Below are 23,705 nucleotides of genomic sequence, written 5' to 3'. Positions count from 1 at the left end.
TACGGGCTCTCAGAAACCTAAAATACCTTTGGCATAATTAAATACTTACATGTGTAATGTAACATTGAGAGTGTATCATTAGTAAAGATTGAGCGAGGTTTTTCCTTTAGTACGAAATGGTTGTAGACTAAATCACTAATATTGCTGTTAATAGTGTAGGGGACGAAAGATAATATCCAATGCAGCCGCTTGTTCTAACAGAGTGAGCAGACGGTGTTTGTTCCAATGACTTGACGGTTCCTGCCAAAGCCGGCCAGAGTTTGTAGGTGGACGGCACTAACAAATGTTCAGACTGGCACAAGATTTCCAAAAGGCAACACAGAGCACGTTTTGATCTATAGAACTGCAAGAGCTGAGAATATATCTCTGTATACGAGTGCAAGGAGGGCTTGTAATGAAATCGTACGCAATGTGTTCATGGTGCAACCTCTACATCAGCGGTTTGTTGTTAAGACATTCTCTTTAATCTATGCTACACCAAGAGGCATCCATTTACTGTGCGATGAGGCCATGGACCCATCTAAGGCATTAAATATCCTCCCCGTTTCAACTTGCTAGCAAACAAATTGTTATGTTTAATGCCCCCACCTTCAGAACAAGACTTGTGACAGCTTGTAGGCAAGGACAGAGAGTGGCATCCCATAACTTGTCCATAGTGCCAATGACCACACTTAGCTCCCCCCCCCCGAGAACGTAAATATACTTCAGTGACCATCAAATCAATTCACAGCAGGTTGTTTTCATCCAGGCCTCTCGAAAACGCATTTCTAGCAACAAAAAGAAGATGGGCTCGCATGAAAGCATCTATCATAACGGCTCGTGGCCACAAGGCGATGCCGAGGCCGTTTCGGGCTGGACTACTCGAATGGAACAGTTAAATCATGTTTTAATGGCGCTGTGGGCCCTGTGCAGCAAGCAGCAGAGTAATCATTGAACTATACAAAAATATAAAACAACATGCAACAATTTCCAAGATTTAGCTGAGTTACAGTTCATATAAGGAATTCAGTCAATTGAAATGAATTCATTAGACCCTAATATATGGACTTCACATGACTGGGCAGGGGCGCAGCCATGGGTGTGCCTGGGAGGGCATAGGCCCACCCACTTGGGAGCAAGGCCCAGACAATCAGAATTAGTTTTTATCCACAAAAGCGCTTTATTACCGACAGAAATACTACTACTACTATTTTCCGGATTGACTGACCATCATGTCTTAAAATAATGATGGACTGTCGTTTCTCTTTGCTTATTTGAGCTGCTCTTGCCATAATATGGACTTAGTATTTTACCAAATAGGGCAATCTTCTGTATACCCCCCTACCATGTCACAACACAACTGATTGGCTCAAACGCATTAAGGAAAGAAATACCACAAATTCACTTTTAACAAGGCACACCTGTTAATTGAAATGCATTCCAGGTGACTACCTCATGAAGCTGGTTGAGAGAATGCCAAGAGTGTGCAAAGCTGTAATCAAGGCAAAGGGTGGCCATTTGAAGGATTTCAAATATAAAATATATTTTGATTTGTTTAACACTTTTTTGGTTACATGAGTCCCTATGTTATTTCATAGTTTTGATGTCTTCACTATTATTCAACAATGTAAAAAATAGCAAAAATAAAACACCCTTGAAATGAGCAGGTGTCCAAACTTTTGACTGGTGTATGTATATATACACACAGTGAGGGAAAAAAGTATTTGATCCCCAGCTGATTTTGTACGTTTGCCCACTGACAAAGACATGATCAGTCTATAATTTTAATGGTAGGTTTATTTGAACAGTGAGAGACAGAATAACAACAAAAAAATCCAGAAAAACGCATCACGTCAAAAATTTTATAAATTGATTTGCATTTTAATGAGAGAAATAAGTATTTGACCCCTCTGCAAAACATGACTTAGTACTTGGTGGCAAAACCCTTGTTGGCAATCACAGAGGTCAGACGTTTCTTGTAGTTGGCCACCAGGTTTGCACACATCTCAGGAGGGATTTTGTCCCACTCCTCTTTGCAGATCTTCTCCAAGTCATTAAGATTTCGAGGCTGGCGTTTGGCAACTCAAACCTTCAGCTCCCTCCACAGATTTTCTATGGTATTAAGGTCTGGAGACTGGCTAGGCCACTCCAGGACCTTAATGTGCTTCTTCTTGAGCCACTCCTTTGTTGCCTTGGCCGTGTGTTTTGGGTCATTGTCATGCTGGAATACCCATCCACGACCCATTTTCAACGCCCTGGCTGAGGGAAGGAGGTTCTCACCCAAGATTTGACGGTACATGGCCCCGTCCATCGTCCCTTTGATGTGGTGAAGTTGTCCTGTCCCCTTAGCAGAAAAACACATCCAAAGCATGTTTCCACCTCCATGTTTGACAGTGGGGATGGTGTTCTTGGGGTCATAGGCAGCATTCCTCCTCCTCCAAACACGGCGAGTTGAGTTGATGCCAAAGAGCTCGATTTTGGTCTCATCTGACCACAACACTTTCACCCAGTTCTCCTCTGAATCATTGAGATGTTCATTGGCAAACCAATTCTTGGTGACTATGGTCCCAGCTGCCTTGAGATCATTGACAAGATCCTCCCGTGTAGTTCTGGGCTGATTCCTCACCGTTCTCATGATCGTTGCAACTCCACGAGGTGAGATCTTGCATGGAGCCCCAGGCCGAGGGAGATTGACAGTTATTTTGTGTTTCTTCCATTTGCGAATATTCACACCAACTGTTGTCACCTTCTCTCCAAGCTGCTTGGCGATGGTCTTGTAGCCCATTCCAGCCTTGTGTAAGTCTACAATCTTGTCCCTGACATCCTTGGATAGCTCTTTGGTCTTGGCCATGGTGGAGAGTTTGGAATCTGATTGATTGATTGCTTCTGTGGACAGGTGTCTTTTATACAGGTAACAAGCTGAGATTAGGAGCACTCCCTTTAAGAGTGTGCTCCTAATCTCAGCTCGTTACCTTTATAAAAGACTCCTGGGAGCCAGAAATCTTTCTGATTGAGAGGGGGTCAAATACTTATTTCCCTCATTAAAATGCAAATCAATTTATAACATTTTTGACATGCATTTTTGTTGTTGTTATTCTGTCTCTCACTGTTCAAATAAACCTACCATTAAAATTATAGACTGATCATTTCTTTGTCAGTGGGCAAACGTACAAAATCAGCAGGGGATCAAATACTTTTTTCCCCTCACTATCATATATATATACAGTGGGGAGAACAAGTATTTGATACACTGCCGATTTTGCAGGTTTTCCTACTTACAAAGCATGTAGAGGTCTGTAATTTTTATCATAGGTACACTTCAACTGTGAGAGACGGAATCTAAAACAAAAATCCAGAAAATCACATTGTATAATTTTTAAGTAATTAATTTGCATTTTATTGCATGACATAAGTATTTGATCACCTACCAACCAGTAAGAATTCCGGCTCTCACAGACCTGTTAGTTTTTCTTTAAGAAGCCCTCCTGTTCCCCAACCATTACCTGTATTAACTGCACCTGTTTGAACTCGTTACCTGTATAAAAGACACCTGTCCACACACTCAATCAAACAGACTCCAACCTCTCCACAATGGCCAAGACCAGAGAGCTGTGTAAGGACATCAAGGATAAAATTGTAGACCTGCACAAGGCTGGGATGGCTACAGGACAATAGGCAAGCAGCTTGGTGAGAAGGCAACAACTGTTGGCGCAATTATTAGAAAATGGAAGAAGTTCAAGATGACGGTCAATCACCCTCGGTCTGGGGCTCCATGCAAGATCTCACCTCGTGGGGCATCAATGATCATGAGGAAGGTGAGGGATCAGCCCAGAACTACACGGCAGGACCTGGTCAATGACCTGAAGAGAGCTGGGACCACAGTCTCAAAGAAACTACGCCGTCATGGATTAAAATCCTGCAGCGCACGCAAGGTCCCCCTGCTCAAGCCAGCGCATGTCCAGGCCCGTCTGAAGTCATGGTGTGGGGTGGCATTTCTTTGGGGGGGCCGCACAGCCCTCCATGTGCTTGCCAGAGGTAGCCTGACTGCCATTAGGTACCGAGATGAGATCCTCAGACCCCTTGTGAGACCATATGCTGGTGCGGTTGGCCCTGGGTTCCTCCTAATGCAAGACAATGCTAGACCTCATGTGGCTGGAGTGTGTCAGCAGTTCCTGCAAGAGGAAGGCATTGATGCTATGGACTGGCCCGCCCGTTCCCCAGACCTGAATCCAATTGAGCACATCTGGGACATCATGTCTCGCTCCATCCACCAACGCCACATTGCACCACAGACTGTCCAGGAGTTGGCGGATGCTTTAGTCCAGGTCTGGGAGGAGATCCCTCAGGAGACTATCCGCCACCTCATCAGGAGCATGCCCAGGCGTTGTAGAGAGGTCATACAGGCACGTGGAGGCCACACACACTACTGAGCCTCATTTTAACTTGTTTTAAGGACATTACATCAAAGTTGGATCAGCCTGTAGTGTGGTTTTCCACTTTAATTTTGAGGGTGACTCCAAATCCAGACCTCCATGGGTTGATAAATTTGATTTCCATTGATAATTTCTGCGTGATTTTGTTGTCAGCACATTCAACTATGTAAAGAAAAAAGTATTTAATAAGATTATTTCATTCATTCATATCTAGGATGTGTTATTTTAGTGTTCCCTTAATTTTTTTGAGCAGTGTATATGTGTGTATACATATATACACACATACACACACACGTATTTATCCCTTTATTTCAGGCACTGAACTATCTCCATACAGTGCCTTCGGACAGTATTAAGACCCCTTGACTTTTCCCACGTTTTGTTACGTTATAGCCTTATTCTAAAATGGATTAAATTATTTTTTTCCTCAGCAATCTACACACAATACCCCATAATGACAATGCGAAAACAGGTTTGTAGAAATATTTGCAAGTTTATAAAAAAACAGAAATACCTTATTTACATAAGTGGACGCTACAGACATTTTCATGAGAATACCGATTTTCTGGATGTTTCATGGTCTGTAACGCTGCTCTAGCTCTGCCACCTTTCACCGCAGATGCGGAAGAGCGATATCGGCGGATGCGGTGGATTGAGACGCAGCCCATGCAAATAAATCACATATCTAGCTTAAACAGAAACATTTTGATGGGGATTTTTTTATTATGTTAATTATATTTCCGTGGGTGCGCGACCATTGTAGGCTAAGGGTTAAATCAGCTTCTTGATATGCCACACCTGTCAGGTGGGTGGATTATCTTCACAAAGGATAAAATGCTCACTAATAGGTATGTAAACTAATTTGTGCACAACATTATTGAGAAAAGCTTTTTGTGCGTATGGACAATTTCTGTAATCTTTTATTTAAGCTCATGAAATATGGGACCAGCACTTTACATGTTGAGTTAATATTTTTGTTCAGCGTAGTAAAATAAATATCAAAAGGCTAGTCTGAAAGGGAAGAGACTAATTAAAATACATTTAATCTCTCACCAATGTGTTTGACAGTTAGCTTGACTTAGAAGTGAGACAAGGGTTTCTTTAGAGCACACAGGGTCTGTCAGACAGGTTTTATACAGTGTCAGGGTGTTGATCAAACTGACTCATGCCTACCCAACCAAAGGCTGGATGGCCGAGTAGGGACCCACAAGCAGATGGTACATGGGAGAAAAAACATTGAACGGACTGAGAAAATATTCAAAACCTTGAGCCAATACAAAGTTTCCATCACTTGCATGAACATTCCAAACATCACAGTGCATAGCCTACTCCTCTTCTGTGTAAGAGGGGCACATAATATAATAACGAATGGATAGATTCCCCCCCAAAATCTATTGATCCCAGTATTTATTGAGTGGTGGTGTGTGAATCAACCAGTCATCCTCTTACTGCCCCTGTCCCCAAACAGAGAGAGGCGTTTGTGTTCGACAGGCACTGCTTCTATATCCCTTCATCACTGCTCTGTGTCCTTGTCTAGGAGTATTCAGCCATTTTACAGGAGGGACTAGAGAGGATGCTGGGGTGAAGTGGTAGCCTTCACTTTATAAATTGCTCAAAGCTTTAAATAAAAACACTAAAAATCAAATAAGAGCCTGAAATATGGCTGCCGGTTCTCAGAGAGGGTGACATAAAAAAAAATGCATGAAGTTCCAAATTATTCAATTATCTTTGAGGCACAAGCTTAATAGTTAGAATAATCATTGTTGTTTTTGTAATCAAATCTATTATCGTGTCTCCTTGGAAAAAAATACACTTTAAAAAAGGGGCAATCTGGAGTTGGTACATACAGTTGAAGTCAGAAGTTTACATACACCTTAGCCAAATACATTTAAACTGAGTTTTTCACAATTCCTGACATTTAATCCTAGTAAAACATTCCCTGTTTTAGGTCAGTTAGGATCACCACTATTTTAAGAATGTGAAATGTCAGAATAATAGTAGAGAGAATGATTTATTTCAGCTTTTATTTCTTTCATCACATTCCCAGTGGGTCAGAAGTTTACATACACTCAATTAGTATTTGGTAGCATTGCCTTTAAATTGTTTAACTTGGGTCAAACGTTTTGGGTAGCCTTCCACAAGCTTCCCACAATAAGTTGGGTGAATTTTGGCCCATTCCTCCTGACAGAGCTGGTGTACTGAGTCAGGTTTGTAGGCCTCCTTGCTCGCACATGCTTTTTCAGTTCTGCCCACAAACTTTCTATAGGTTTGAGGTCAGGGCTTTGTGATGGCCACTCCAATACCTTGACTTTGTTGGCCTTAAGCCATTTTGCCACAACTTTGGAAGTATGCTTGGGGTCATTGTCCATTTGGAAGACCCATTTGCGACCAAGCTTTAACTTCCTGACTGATGTCTTGAGATGTTGCTTCAATATATCCACATAATTTTCCTTCCTCATGATGCCAATATTTTGTGAAGTGCACCAGTCCCTCCTGCAGCAAAGCACCCCCACAGTATGATGCTGGCACCCCCGTGCTTCACGGTTGAGATGGTGTTCTTTCGACTTGCAAGCAACCCCCTTTTTCCTCCAAACATAACGATGGTCATTATGGCCAAACATGGCTCTATTTTTGTTTCATCAGACCAGAGGACATTTCTCCAAAAAGTAAGATCTTTGTCCCCATGTGCAGTTGCAAACCGTAGTCTGGCTTTTCTATGGCGGTTTTGGAGCAGTGGCTTCTTCCTTGTTGAGCAGCCTTTCAGGTTATGTCGATATAGGACTCGTTTTACTGTGGATATAGATACTTTTGTACCTGTTTCCTCCAGCATCTTCACAAGGTCCTTTGCTGTTGTTCTGGGATTGATTTGCACTTTTCGCACCAAAGTACATTCATCTCTAGGAGACAGAACGCGTCTCCTTCCTGAGCGGTATGACGGCTGCGTGGTCCCATGGTGTTTATACTTGCGTACTATTGTTTGTACAGATGAAAGTGGTACCCTCAGACGTTTGGAAATTGCTCCCAAGGATGAACCAGACTTGTGGAGGTCTACAATTTTGGGCTGATTTCTTTTGATTTTCCCATGATGTCAAGCAAAGAGGCACTGAGTTTGAAGGTAGGCCTTGAAATACATCCACAGGTACACCTCCAATTGACATTTTCTGGAATTTTCCAAGCCGTTTAAAGGCACAGTCAACTTAGTGTATGTAAACTTCTGGAATTGTGACAGAGTGAATTATAAGTGAAATAATCTGTAAACAATTGTTGGAAATATTACTTGTGTCATGCACAAAGTAGATATTCTAACCGACTTGAGAAAAATATAGTTTGTTAACAAGACATTTGTGGAGTGGTTGAAAAACAAGTTTTAATGAGTCCAACCTAAGTGTATGTAAACTTCCGACTTCAACTGTATGATATTTAGCCATGAATTATTGAAGAATATAAAACTTAGAAATGCCTTATGAGCTTAGGTCAACTGTTGTACCCCATCAGAACCTAAAATAATCTAATTTTATTCCATGTATTTTTTATTGTAAACAATGTTTAGCTTCATAACATGGTTAACACTTATCCTTTTGATCTCATGGAGGGTCAGTCCTTACATCTATAGCGCTGTCTTGAAATTTGAGAGTGGTTACATTTCTCCATCCCCATCCCTCAGTTGTTTACCAAAACAAAGTGTCAGGGTGAATGCTTTGCTGTTGTTTGAATCGCAGATTGCCCCTTTAACAATGCCTTATGTGATGAGATTAGTGTAGTGGTTCTCAGGGTTTGAAATGGCAGGAACAAAAGGTCAAAAGCTCAGCACAGAAAGAGAGTGAAGAACTTACATGACCATGAAGGTCCGTGTTCAACAGCATCAGAGCACATGTAAGGCAATGGGCTCCATCTGCAAAAATGAGGTTAATTAGTGAAGGTGAATTTTAGGAGTACCCATTTTAACAATGACAGATGGTTGTTCTGTGTTAATATGTAAAGTACCATCGACAAATGTTTTGTTTAATGTTATATTTCATGAGCAACGGGATACAGGTTGTGGTGTGTACTGGTGGTTAATCAGCAAGGAACACAAAAACATCACGTTTTATCTTTCTCGTACTGCTGAAATGTCACATCTTCCACAGGCGGATTTATAAAGATACCCTCTAGAAAGGCACCAGTCCCCGCTATGATGATCACAACATCCATCTCTACATAGTGGTGTAACATGACTTCCATGGCAACGAGAGGACCGTTTTAGCTTTTACCCATACTGGTCAGAGGCTTGTTGTTACTAAGACTGTTGCTATGGGAGACATGACACTCTTGGGGGGGAAAAACGTACTGCAGAATGCATATGAAGGTAAAGCGAATGCATTTGATTCCATTGATATGGACATTGTTAGAAAGACTACAGTCTAATACAACTACTGAGCCAATTAAGTGACTTATGATTTAAGCCTGTTGAGTCAAATGCCTCAATGAAAGCTACACGATATAACAGGATTTAAATAATGGAACTAGCACAGCAAATAGTAGCCCTTTAGCATACACTAAAAGGCTGGTAAGACATGACAAAAGCTTTGGTATGTCAGCCATTGGCAAGCAGTTTTTATATTGCCAGTCAGTCAATCTTGTTTAATCAAGTCATGTAGCATAGAGACAAAGAAGTTAACAAGTACCTTGTGAGGAGATGACTGAGGGGTTACATTGATAGTACCTATTGGAAAAGTGGATCAGAACCCGTTCCCTCTCCTGGGTTTCGCCTATTAGTGCAAAAGCTTTCAAGAAAGATCTGAGGATACAGAAGCAGCAAGTCAGACGAAATGAAATACTTCAATATCAGGGCTCAGAGGCCCCTGGGTCTCACAAATTTTAAATAAAAAACACTGATCGTGTCAAGATCTAATTTATTTGGATTACCAGGGCGGCAGGCGTTAAACCTCTGATATATGATTTGAGGAATGCCTTTGTAGCCTGCATGCTTGTACTAAATTTGTTAAATGGCTACAATAGTGATAAATGGTTACCTGAGAGATAGATCCAATGTCATCCCTGTAAATTCAAAAAATGTGAGGTACTCTTCGGCGACCATCTTGCTGAAGTCATTGCTGTAAGACAAAAAAAGATAACCGTGTTTAGATACACACCAAAGACCACAATTGCCAGTAACAAAACTCACACAAGTAATTACTTTAGAGGTAACTACTGCCTTAAGATGAGGATTAAAACCTCCCCACACTCCCCTGAAATGGTCAAGGATATCAGCCTCTTATTGGTTTGTATAGAGCAGTGTTAGCCTGGATGTATAGAGCAGTGTTAGCCTGGATGTATAGAGCAGTGTTAGCCTGGATGCATAGAGCAGTGTTAGCCTGGATGCATAGAGCAGTGTTAGCCTGGATGCATAGAGCAGTGTTAGCCTGGATGTATAGAGCAGTGTTAGCCTGGATGTATAGAGCAGTGTTAGCCTGGATGTATAGAGCAGTGTTAGCCTGGATGTATAGAGCAGTGTTAGCCTGGATGTATAGAGCAGTGTTAGCCTGGATGTATAGAGCAGTGTTAGCCTGGATGTATAGAGCAGTGTTAGCCTGGATGTATAGAGCAGTGTTAGCCTGGATGTATAGAGCAGTGTTAGCCTGGATGTATAGAGCAGTGTTAGCCTGGATGTATAGAGCAGTGTTAGCCTGGATGCAGCGCATCACTTTCATACATAAAACACAGCAGGCCATGACTTCTACACGGCTTTTCATTCATTTTTAGTTTGAAGGGAAAAACACACGTGTTTCTATAAACACCCACACATGAAAAACACAGTTCCAGTTTCAAATCAACAAATGATGTACAGTAGAGGACAAGGAATAGAGATGTACGGCTCTACTTCTGGCTTTATCTGGGGTTAGGGCTTTATCTGGGGGTTAGGGCTTTATCTGGGGGTTAGGGCTTTATCTGGGGGTTAGGGCTTTATCTGGGGGTTAGGGCTTTATCTGGGGGTTAGGGCTTTATCTGGGGGTTAGGGCTTTATCTGGGGGTTAGGGCTTTATCTGGGGGTTAGGGCTTTATCTGGGGGTTAGGACTTTATCTGGGGGTTAGAACTGTGTATGTGCTCTCTAACACCTGGAGTTGCATGTCAAATGGTCCAGGAACAAAGGAAAATGCCCAAGGACTAGTCAGCCCTTACACCCGAGGGGCCAAAATGTAACTCTGTTAAAGTATTCAGAGGACTGACTATTGTGACAGAATAATGCTATAGTATCCATGTATGGTATCTAAAACTTGTTTACTGAAGCCAACTCTGATGTTAACTATATGGATGTATGATCTCTGTGGTTACTTGTATCTGTACAGGGTGAACTCTGAATTACTATTATGCAAAGGGATTTTGTCTTCTCAGGAATTCTGTCTTGGTTTTGGGTGACACCTTCAGATGTTATAAATGGAATTAAATGCCTTTGTTCACTCTCTTATCCTGTATCCAGTTCACAGAGGAAGGTTGTATGATCCATTCTGATTTCCTAGGCCTCGTAGGCATCTCTTTGTTCATGCTTTGTCTTCTAAGTTATCCTTAGGATCTATATGCCTAGAAGTATGCTTTGTAACTTAAGCTTTATGCCTTGTATGTGAATCCATTCATTGTACAATGTTAATTAAATATCTGCCTTTGATATAGACAATTTTCATACCAATTCTTGCTAGTCAACGTCAACTCATTGCCTAATGCTTGCTTGTATATTTTAATTACCTTTATGGAATCTGATAACATTTTAATAGGCTAATTACTTAGTCTTATTACAGGTCGCATGTGAGGTATTTATAATATCTTATATTCTGTATATACACATGCCAAATATTACTGGCCACTACAGCGTTACTCTGAATAAAGGACAAACCAATGTAGGAGTTGGTTTCCTTGGCGACACAGACCACTGTATTTGATCAGACTCTCCTTAAAAAGCTGTGTGCATCTGACAGCCAGTTAATTTTGGGGTTATTCCAATGACGAATAATAATAATAATAATATATCATTTCATTTGTAGAGCATATTCTCCACGCTCAATGCACAGAAGGTAGAAAACCTGAAAAACAATACATCAAAATATAACATTAAAAGTTAGCTTGAATAGCTCGGTCTTCAGTTGCTTTTTTAAATGAGGAAATTGAAGCTGCCTCCTTGACATGTGCAGATAGAGTGTTCCAGAACTGAGGGGCCATGTGAGAAGGCCCCGTCACCCATTCTGCACAGGTTTGTGGCTGGTGTTAGCAGGATGTTTGAGTCTGATTGTAGTGGGTGTACTGGGGAGTAGCTCTCTAGATGTTGGCATACGTATGTTGGTATGTTGGTGCAATAGGTTTTATTTAGAATAATGTGGTACGTAATCAATACCAGTGAGATGTTATATTTTGGGGTGTATAAAAGGATTGGGGTCCCAGAGATGGAATAGCTGCACCCCAGGGCAGCGTTTAGGCCTGGCAGGGAAGCATTAGGAAATTGGAAGCGTCGCTGGAACCCAAAGTAGTCCTGACCTAATCTGCATTCCAAATGGCACCCTATTCCCTATGTAGTGCATTACTTTTGACCAGGGCCTATAGAGCGCTGGTCAAAAAGAGTGCACTATGTAGGGAATAGGGTGCCATTTGGGCCGCAGATAGAAAGTGATGAGACCAGAAATGCGTAAATTGAGTAAGCACAAAGACCAAGCCTGTTCGATGGCTATAGTGGCTTTTTAGCCAGGACTATTTTGGTGCCAGCATGCAAATATAAGTCCTGCATTTTTGCATGTGTGGGATTTCTAGGGTTGAGAGAGATCTTGTTTGTTGACCTTTCGGTGACTCATCACAAATGGAAAAAATTCATAAAATCACCCAGCACAACATCTTCAGCAAAGAGCAGTATTTTCCCTGCCAGTGATATTACGCTGGTACACAATAGCCAGCTAGCTTTGTAGCCATGGACTGTGCACCTTCCATTGTTTAGCTAAGTAGCTAGCTGGTTTATGTTTTCCTCTTCTAAACAGAACAGATGAAAGCAATATTCACCTCCACAAATGCGGTTTACATTGATATCCATATTGCAGTTAAGGGACCTGGTAGGCACCCTTAACTTTTTTACTTAATTTAAGGGGGAAATTAACTTAATGTGTTTTATGCAACTGGGCCCAGGTGATTGGCCACAGAGAGCCTAAGAAGGAGTGGAGGAGACCTGGGGTAGGTAACAACAGTACAGGACATGAAGGAGACCTGGGATAGGTAACTACAGTACAGGACATGAAGGAGACCTGGGGTAGGTAACAACAGTACAGGACATGAAGGAGACCTGGGGTAGGTAACTACAGTACAGGACATGAAGGAGACCTGGGATAGGTAACTACAGTACAGGACATGAAGGAGACCTGGGGTAGGTAACTACAGTACAGGACATGAAGGAGACCTGGGATAGGTAACAACAGTACAGGACATGAAGGAGACCTGGGGTAGGTAACTACAGTACAGGACATGAAGGAGACCTGGGGTAGGTAACAACAGTACAGGACATGAAGGAGACCTGGGATAGGTAACAACAGTACAGGACATGAAGGAGACCTGGGATAGGTAACAACAGTACAGGACATGAAGGAGACCTGGGGTAGGTAACTACAGTACAGGACATGAAGGAGACCTGGGATAGGTAACAACAGTACAGGACATGAAGGAGACCTGGGGTAGGTAACTACAGTACAGGACATGAAGGAGACCTGGGGTAGGTAACAACAGTACAGGACATGAAGGAGACCTGGGATAGGTAACTACAGTACAGGACATGAAGGAGACCTGGGATAGGTAACAACAGTACAGGACATGAAGGAGACCTGGGGTAGGTAACAACAGTACAGGACATGAAGGAGACCTGGGGTAGGTAACTACAGTACAGGACATGAAGGAGACCTGGGGGTAGGTAACAACAGTACAGGACATGAAGGAGACCTGGGGTAGGTAACTACAGTACAGGACATGAAGGAGACCTGGGGATAGGTAACTACAGTACAGGACATGAAGGAGACCTGGGATAGGTAACCACAGTACAGGACATGAAGGAGACCTGGGGTAGGTAACAACAGTACAGGACATGAAGGAGACCTGGGGTAGGTAACTACAGTACAGGACATGAAGGAGACCTGGGATAGGTAACTACAGTACAGGACATGAAGGAGACCTGGGATAGCTAACTACAGTACAGGACATGAAGGAGACCTGGGATAGGTAACTACAGTACAGGACATGAAGGAGACCTGGGATAGGTAACTACAGTACAGGACATGAAGGAGACCTGGGATAGGTAACTACAGTACAGGACATGAAGGAGACATGGGATAGGTAACAACAGTACAGGACATGAAGGAGACCTGGGGTAGGTAACTACAGTACAGGACATGAAGGAGACCTGGGATAGGTAACTACAGTACAGGACATGAAGGAGACCTGGGGTAGGTAACTACAGTACAGGACATGAAGGAGACCTGGGATAGGTAACTACAGTACAGGACATGAAGGAGACCTGGGGTAGGTAACTACAGTACAGGACATGAAGGAGACCTGGGGTAGGTAACTACAGTACAGGACATGAAGGAGACCTGGGATAGGTAACTACAGTACAGGACATGAAGGAGACCTGGGATAGGTAACTACAGTACAGGACATGAAGGAGACCTGGGGTAGGTAACTACAGTACAGGACATGAAGGAGACCTGGGATAGGTAACTACAGTACAGGACATGAAGGAGACCTGGGATAGGTAACTACAGTACAGGACATGAAGGAGACCTGGGATAGGTAACTACAGTACAGGATATGAAGGAGACCTGGGATAGGTAACTACAGTACAGGATATGAAGGAGACCTGGGATAGGTAACTACAGACAGGACATGAAGGAGACCTGGGATAGGTAACTACAACAGGACATGAAGGAGACCTGGGGTAGGTAAACAGGAGGAATGAAGGAGACTGGGTAGGTAACTACAGTACAGGACATGAAGGAGACCTGGGGTAGGTAACTACAGTACAGGACATGAAGGAGACCTGGGATAGGTAACTACAGTACAGGACATGAAGGAGACCTGGGATAGGTAACTACAGTACAGGACATGAAGGAGACCTGGGGTAGGTAACTACAGTACAGGACATGAAGGAGACCTGGGGATAGGTAACCACAGTACAGGACATGAAGGAGACCTGGGATAGGTAACTACAGTACAGGACATGGAGACCTGGGATAGGTAACTACAGTACAGGACATGAAGGAGACCTGGGATAGGTAACTACAGTACAGGACATGAAGGAGACCTGGGATAGGTAACTACAGTACAGGACATGAAGGAGACCTGGAATAGGTAACTACAGTACAGGACATGAAGGAGACCTGGGATAGGTAACTACAGTACAGGACATGAAGGAGACCTGGGATAGGTAACTACAGTACAGGACATGAAGGAGACCTGGGATAGGTAACACAGTACAGGACATGAAGGAGACCTGGGGATAGGTAACTACAGTACAGGACATGAAGGAGACCTGGGATAGGTAACTACAGTACAGGACATGAAGGAGACCTGGGATAGGTAACTACAGTACAGGACATGAAGGAGACCTGGGATAGGTAACTACAGTACAGGACATGAAGGAGACCTGGGATAGGTAACTACAGTACAGGCATTGAAGGAGGCCTGGGATAGGTAACTACAGTACAGGACATGAAGGAGACCTGGGATAGGTAACTAAGTACAGGAATGAAGGAGACCTGGGGTAGGTAAAAACAGTACAGGACATGAAGGAGACCTGGGATAGGCAACTACAGTACAGGACATGAAGGAGACCTGGGGTAGGTAACTACAGTACAGGACATGAAGGAGACCTGGGATAGGTAACTACAGTACAGGACATGAAGGAGACCTGGGATAGGTAACTACAGTACAGGACATGAAGGAGACCTGGGATAGGTAACTACAGTACAGGACATGAAGGAGACCTGGGATAGGTAACTACAGTACAGGACATGAAGGAGACCTGGGATAGGTTAACTACAGTACAGGACATGAAGGAGACCTGGGATAGGTAACTACAGTACAGGACATGAAGGAGACCTGGGATAGGTAACAACAGTACAGGACATGAAGGAGACCTGGGATAGGTAACAACAGTACAGGACATGAAGGAGACCTGGGGATAGGTAACTACAGTACAGGACATGAAGGAGACCTGGGATAGGTAACTACAGTACAGGACATGAAGGAGACCTGGGATAGGTAACTACAGTACAGGACATGAAGGAGACCTGGGATAGGTAACTACAGTACAGGACATGAAGGAGACCTGGGATAGGTAACTACAGTACAGGACATGAAGGAGACCTGGGATAGGTAACTACAGTACAGGACATGAAGGAGACCTGGGATAGGTAACTACAGTACAGGACATGAAGGAGACATGGGATAGGTAACTACAGTACAGGACATGAAGGAGACCTGGGATAGGTAACTACAGTACAGGACATGAAGGAGACCTGGGATAGGTAACTACAGTACAGGACATGAAGGAGACCTGGGATAGGTAACTACAGTACAGGACATGAAGGAGACCTGGGATAGGTAACTACAGTACAGGACATGAAGGAGACATGGGGCAGGTAACAGTACAGGGTATGAAGGAGACATGGGGCAGGTAACAGTACAGGGTATGTCCCACTCACTTCTTGCCCAGGTGCTTGGCCACGTCGGAGCGGCGGAAACCCTCCAGGTGGTAGAGGCGTCGTGCGAGGCGCCGGGCCCCCTCTTGGTCTCCTCTGTTTCCATTTAGCAGTGTGTCCGTGCTGCCCTTCAGCCGCTCCGTGCTGCCCATGTCCGAGTCCCAGTCCGACAGCGCCGTCTTCAGCCCTGCATCACTGCTGGGAGAGAGGGAGAGAAGGAAGGATGGGAGAGAGGGAGGGAGGGAGGGAGGGAGGGAGGGAGGGAGGGAGGGAGGGAGGAGGGAGGGAGGGAGGAGGGAGAGGGAGGGAGGGAGGGAGAGAGAGCGGGAGAAGGAAGGATGGGAGAGAGGGGGAGAGAGAGAGAGAGGGAGGGAGAGAGAGCCGGAGAAGGAAGGATGGGAGGGAGAGAGGGAGGGAGGGAGGGAGAGAGAGGGAGGGAAAGAGAGGGAGGGAGAGAAGGAAGGATGGGAGAGAGGGAGAGAAGGAAGGATGGGAGAGAGGGAGGGAGGGAGAGAGAGAGGGAGGGAGAGAGAGGGAGAGAAGGAAGAATGGGAAAGAGGGAGGGAGGGAGAGAGAGAGAGAGAAAGCGAGTCAGATAAATGTTTATCAGGGCACAATAACAAAACCCACACATTACCTCAGCAAATACAAATAACCCAGGACAAACCTGTCACATACAAGTCAACACACAAATCTAGAACGTAGCGCACATCTTGAAGGGTTGGCGATGGGGATCACACTCTGAAAAGCTTGGTCCCAGAAACCTAGAGATTAATAATGTCAAACTAGGACTGTATTCATTCATGGAAAAACTAAAACAAGCGTTTCTAAAAATGGACAAGTTCAGGTTTGTCCCTCCCCGTTTCAGCCCGTGTGAATCCACTCCAGGACAGAGCGGAGAGGTGGTCAAGACTGCAACATCACTTCCATCTGGTGACCAGACATCTTTAGGTTTTACTGATGGCTAGTAGAAAGACATTACGTTATCCCACCCATCTATTCTACAACAGAAAAAGTAATGTATGTATTAATGTCGACTCGTCACCATCTCATTATGTGAACTTTTAATAGACGTGGCTGGGACATCACCGCCAGCTGGGACATCACAGCCAGCTGGGACATCACAGCCAGCTGGGACATCACAGCCAGCTGGGACATCACAGCCAGCTGGGACATCACAGCCAGCTGGGACATCACAGCCAGCTGGGACATCACAGCCAGCTGGGACATCACAGCCAGCTGGGACATCACAGCCAGCTGGGACATCACAGCCAGCTGGGACATCACAGCCAGCTGGGACATCACAGCCAGCTGGGACATCACAGCCAGCTGGGACATCACAGCCAGCTGGGACATCACAGCCAGCTGGGACATCACAGCCAGCTGGGACATCACAGCCAGCTGGGACATCACAGCCAGCTGGGACATCACAGCCAGCGTTCTGTGCTTGTCAATCCAGAAGCTCTTCTGCCTGACAGTCTTTTGAAACGTTTAAATTAAACTCCTTGAAGAGAAATCAGATTGCACTGACAGTGGAGCCTGGGAGTCAAGTGCTTATTTGTAGTTTGCCTTTCATTCCTGACAATGTCAATTGCTTTTACCTGCTAGGAAGATAATGGCTGCACATGAAGCTTTTACCTGCTAGGAAGATAATGGCTACACATTAAGCTTTTACCTGCTAGGAAGATAATGGCTGCACATTAAGCTTTTACCTGCTAGGAAGATAATGGCTGCACATGAAGCTTTTACCTGCTAGGAAGATAATGGCTGCACATGAAGCTTTTACCTGCTAGGAAGATAATGGCTGCACATGAAGCTTTTACCTGCTAGGAAGATAATGGCTGCACATGAAGCTTTTACCTGCTAGGAAGATAATGGCTGCACATGAAGCTTTTACCTGCTAGGAAGATAATGGCTGCACATGAAGCTTTTACCTGCTAGGAAGATAATGGCTGCACATGAAGCTTTTACCTGCTAGGAAGATAATGGCTGCACATGAAGCTTTTACCTGCTAGGAAGATAATGGCTGCACATGAAGCTGATCAGTGAAATAAAGACAGGTTGGTGGTGGCATTATTAGCATTGACTTAACATTAGAAGTGACAGAAAAGTAATGAAGCCAAGTGCAAACACTTAGTGTCCTTCCTACATACTGCTAGGCTAAATACAGCAGATTGCCTTTCAAACGAGGCCAGCCTGTCAATTTAGAACAATTTCTTATTTACAATGACGACCTGTACCTAGACTAAGAAAGGAATCCACCTTACACCTAACCAGACAGTCCAACATTTAAAAATTACAAAATAAATCACCCTGAGTGGGCATCAAGGGGGGAAAAAATCCTCAAACTAGACAGACATACCATCAGCGAGTTGAGATGACGTAATTGGGTATATGCAGTACGCATCATCTGAACCCTGTAATGGCATCAGAGGAGCAGGTTCTGCTGCCTCACAGACAGAACAAGGTGGATCCACTCTCAACACAGAGGAGAGGGAAAGACAAGGACCAGCTAGAACCAGCCATTAGGGAGTACTCCCACAGGCCCGGCCCTGATGAGAGGCAGTGCCAGTAGCAATTAGGCTGTACCATCTAGGGTGAATATGTGCTGCTCGGGCGGAGTGATGAACGATGATGACTGGAAAGTGATTTGATGTTGCACAAGGACAACCGCTAAATAACGCTGTTAATTTCGAGCAAAACTGTAGAGTTGAGTAACAACTTGAGTTCCTAACTTCTGTGCAAATGTTGGCCTACAGTAAGTTGGTTCATTGGTAGTAAGAAAATGTACTGCGTCACTCTCAGGTCTAAATCCTACTGTGATTGGAACGTAATATCCAGTAATGGAGTTGAAACTGTCTATTTCCATTAGACCTACTATACTAGGAACTTAGGACAACTTCAATACTTGTGTGCTTAACAAGAGTGGAAAACATGGAGCAATATCACGACTGTGCTTGGAAATGGAAACAACACAGCCAGTTAAGGGATACAGTGGGCTCTACAACACTCTACTAGCTAAAAGAGGAAGACCAATAGTTTATACTGCACTGCCACCTGTTGATCGTACAAGCACACAGCAGCACAATAGCCTGCATTTCTCCCACATACACCTATATTTTTATGTTTAGATATTACTATGTACTACTATGGCAATTAAATCACTGCAAAAAGGGATGTGTGGAGGAGAGCGCTAAACAAGTCAAACTAAATGGCCCTGTTCATCCAGAGACGCATTCAGTAGGGAACAATGTGGAACAGCATGAGAAATAGGTTTATGATATGTAATGTATCATGCCTTTCTAAGGAATCATGTCAGCTCTATTCATGAGATTTAGAAATGTAACGTTCCACAACGTTTGCATACTGAACGTGGCCCTGAACATCAGGCAGGACTAGAGAAGGCCACTGTTTGACAGTGTTTCCCATTTGAATCCCATTTCCCTACGTCAACATGCCTGTGTTTTATCCCCTATCATTTTACTACCACTCACTGCTCTAAAAACCTAAAAGAAGTGGGTTTAATACTTGGAAAATTTGCTGAACAAATAAACCGTCTAGTGCTGTGTGTGTCTGCGTATCATACCCATTACCACCTGGATGGATGACATGCATCATACCCATTACCACCTGGATGGATGACAAGCATCATACCCATTACCACCTGGACGGATGACACGCATCATACCTATTACCACCTGGACGGATGACACGCATCCTACCCATTACCACCTGGATGGATGACACGCATCATACCCATTACCACCTGGATGGATGACAAGCATCATTCCCATTACCACCTGGATGGATGACACGCATCCTACCCATTACCACCTGGATGGATGACACGCATCATACCCATTACCACCTGGATGGATGACAAGCATCATTCCCATTACCACCTGGATGGATGACAAGCATCATTCCCATTACCACCTGGATGGATGACACGCATCATTCCCATTACCACCTGGATGGATGACACGCATTATACCCATTACCACCTGGATGGATGACAAGCATCATTCCCATTACCACCTGGATGGATGACACGCATCATACCCATTACCACCTGGATGGATGACACGCATCATACCCATTACCACCTGGATGGATGACAAGCATCATTCCCATTACCACCTGGATGGATGACACGCATCATACCCATTACCACCTGGACGGATGACACGCATCATACCCATTACCACCTGGACGGATGACACGCATCATACCTATTACCACCTGGATGGATGACACGCATCCTACCTATTATCACGTGGACGGATGACACGCATCATACCCATTACCACCTGGATGGATGACACGCATCATACCTATTACCACGTGGACGGATGACACGCATCCTACCTATTATCACGTGGATGGATGACACGCATCATACCTATTACCACGTGGATGGATGACACGCATCATACCTATTACCACGTGGATGGATGACACGCATCATACCTATTACCACGTGGATGGATGACACCCATCATACCCATTACCATCCTGGTTGGATGACACGCATCATACCTATTACCACGTGGACGGATGACACGCATCATACCTATTACCACGTGGACGGATGACACGCATCATACCTATTACCACGTGGATGGATGACACCCATCATACCTATTACCACGTGGATGGATGACACGCATCATACCTATTACCACCTGGTTGGATGACACGCATCATACCTATTACCACGTGGATGGATGACACGCATCCTACCTATTACCACGTGGATGGATGACACGCATCATACCTATTACCACGTGGATGGATGACACACATCATACCCATTACCACCTGGTTGGATGACACGCATCATACCCATTACCACCTGGATGGATGACACGCATCATACCCATTACCAACTGGATGGATGACACGCATCATACCCATTACCAACTGGATGGATGACACCCATCATACCCATTACCATCCTGGTTGGATGACACGCATCATACCTATTACCACCTGGAAGGATGACACGCATCATACCCATTACCACGTGGATGGATGACACGCATCCTACCTATTACCACGTGGATGGATGACTTTTTCACAGCAGCCACAATAAGAGCAGGAAGATGTGATGCTGGGAGACTAAAGGGTGGAGCTTGGCCAGTGATGCTGGGAGACTAAAGGGTGGAGCTTGGCCAGTGATCCTGGGAGACTAAAGGGCGGAGCTTGGCCAGTGATCCTGGGAGACTAAAGGGCGGAGCTTGGCCAGTGATCCTGGGAGACTAAAGTGCCGAGCTTGGCCAGTGATCCTGGGAGACTAAAGTGCGGAGCTTGGCCAGTGATCCTGGGAGACTAAAGTGCGGAGCTTGGCCAGTGATCCTGGGAGACTAAAGTGCGGAGCTTGGCCAGAGCCTAATATTCTAATTTGGATGGATATTTTCTCAGAGTGAGATGTGTACTGGATCCGACAGACAGGCGCTCCACCCACGGCAGTGTTATACTTGGAAAGCTCTCTGGCAGAGCCAGAGGCCCCAGGGCTAAAGAGCTGGACGGATACACATGGGTTGCGTCCCAAATGGAACCCTATTTCCTATTAGTGTACTAAGTAGTGGGGGAGGGATGTGGAGACGCGCTCCACTTTGACACCATCCTCTGACTCATACTCAAAACACACGTTGCTATGCAGCATTTTTTTATGCAAGGCAACAACTTGTATTTATCTGTGAAATGGTGCTAGGTTAAAATACAAATAAAAGGTATTTTTGAGTTCTTCAGGCAGAAGTTAGTGCCTTCAGAAAGTATTCATACCCCTTGATTGATTCCAAATTTTTTTGTGTTACAGCCTGAATTCAAAATGGATTAAATATATTTTCCCCCTCACCCATCTACACACACACACAATACCCCATAATGATAAAGTGAAAACGTTTAGAAATATTAGCTTATTTATTGAAAATGAAATTCATTTACATAAGTATTCAACCCTCTGAGTCAACACATGTTATAATCACCTTTGGCAGCGATTACATCTGTGAGTCTTTCTGGGTAAGTCTCTTAAGAGCTTTGCACACCTGGATTGTACAACATTTGCCCATTATTCTTTTTTAAATTCTTCAAGCTCGGTCAAGTTGATTGCTGATCATTGCTTGACGGCCATTTTCAAGTCTTGCCATAGATTTTCAAGCCAATTTAAGTCAAAACTAACTAGGCCACTCAGGAACATTCACTGTCGTCTTGGTAACCAACTCCAGTGTAGATTTGTCCTTGTGTTTTAGGTTATTGTCCTGCTGAAAGGTGAATTTGTCTCCCAGTGTCTGGTGTAAAGCAGACAGAACCAGGTTTTCCTCCAGGATTTTGCCTGTGCTTATAGCTGTATTCCATTTATTTTTGTCCCCCCAAAAAACTCCCTCGTCCTTGCCGATGACAAGCAGACCCATAACATGATGCAGCCACCACCATGTTTGAAAATATGAAGCGTGGTACTCAGTGATGAGTTGTATTGGATTTGCCCTAAACATAACACTTTGTATGTTTTGGAATATTTTTGTTCTGTACAGGCTTCATGTTTTTCCACTGTCATTTAGGTTAGTATTGTAGAGTAACTACAATGTTGTTGATCCATCCTCAGTTCTCCTATCCCAGCCATTCAACTCTGTAACTGTTTTAAAGTCCCCACTGGCCTCATGGTGAAATCCCTGAGCGGTTTCCTTCCTCTCCGGCAACTGATTTAGGAAGGACGCTTGTATCTTTATAGTGACTGAGTGTATTGATATAGCATCCAAAGTGTAATTAATAACTTCACCATGCTCAAAGGGATATTCAATGTCAACTTTTTTTTTTTTTTTTACACACATCTACCAATCGGTGCCCTTTGCGAGGCATTGGAATACCTCCCTGGTGTTTGTGATTGAATCTGTGCTTTAGATTCACTACTTGATTGAGGGACCTTACAGATAATTGTATGTGTGGGGTACAGAGATAGGGTAGTTCCTCAAAAAATAATGTTAACGACTATTATTGAAAACGGAATGAGTCCATGCAACTTAATGAAATTTGTTAAGCACATTCTTACTCCTGAACTTATTTTAGGCTTGCCATAACAAAGATGTTGAATACTTATTGACTCATGACATTTCATCTTTACATTTTTTTTATTCATTTCTAAAATGTTCTAAAAAAAGAATATTTCCACTTTAACATAACGTTCTTTATTCTATTTTAAATTTAGGCTGTAACAACGTGGAATAAGTAAAAGGGTGTGAGCACTTTCTGAAGGAACTGTATACTGTGAAAATAGGGAACGGTTTCAATTCCAGCACCACAGCCCCAGTGAAGAATTCACATTCCTGGGTCAGTGGAGCAATGTAAGACAAAGGAAAATTCACTATTGAAGGTTAGACAAAACCAAGTTTTTCATAGTTCTGCATTTAACTGAGCAAATGGTAGTCACACGCAAAAGTAAACTGTTAATCTAGACCCAAAAAATAGCCTTTGTTTCAATAACTGTAGGTTGAGTAGGCCCAAGTAATTAAAAAAAATTGTTTTTATACAGTCAATAACTGGGAAGTTGTCCAGCCAATTCACTGACCCACATTTGTTTTCCCATTTCTCGAGCTA

General features: G+C 43.8%; 1 protein-coding gene across 5 annotated transcripts in view; it reads right to left on the bottom strand.

The window, feature by feature from the left end:
- The window catches only part of psd3l (pleckstrin and Sec7 domain containing 3, like), a 143,104-nt gene that overhangs the window by 71,770 nt on the left and 47,629 nt on the right, over positions 1 to 23,705 (bottom strand). For 3 of the 5 annotated variants that reach the window (XM_041897438.2, XM_041897440.2, XM_041897441.2), the window contains 4 exons: positions 16,113 to 16,307; positions 9,425 to 9,505; positions 9,077 to 9,189; positions 8,246 to 8,304 (listed from right to left, as the gene is read on the bottom strand). In XM_041897438.2, coding sequence (XP_041753372.2) covers positions 8,246 to 8,304; positions 9,077 to 9,189; positions 9,425 to 9,505; positions 16,113 to 16,307 — 448 coding nt within the window. The remainder of the gene's footprint in view (positions 1 to 8,245; positions 8,305 to 9,076; positions 9,190 to 9,424; positions 9,506 to 16,112; positions 16,308 to 23,705) is intronic. The other 2 variants (XM_041897439.2, XM_041897442.2) reach the window with 1 other exon arrangement.

This window comes from Coregonus clupeaformis, chromosome 15 (assembly GCF_020615455.1).
Source record: "Coregonus clupeaformis isolate EN_2021a chromosome 15, ASM2061545v1, whole genome shotgun sequence".
Classification (NCBI taxonomy): domain Eukaryota; kingdom Metazoa; phylum Chordata; class Actinopteri; order Salmoniformes; family Salmonidae; genus Coregonus; species Coregonus clupeaformis.
The sequence above is the reverse complement of the archived record's forward strand: the minus strand, read 5'-3'. Positions and strand labels throughout refer to the sequence as shown.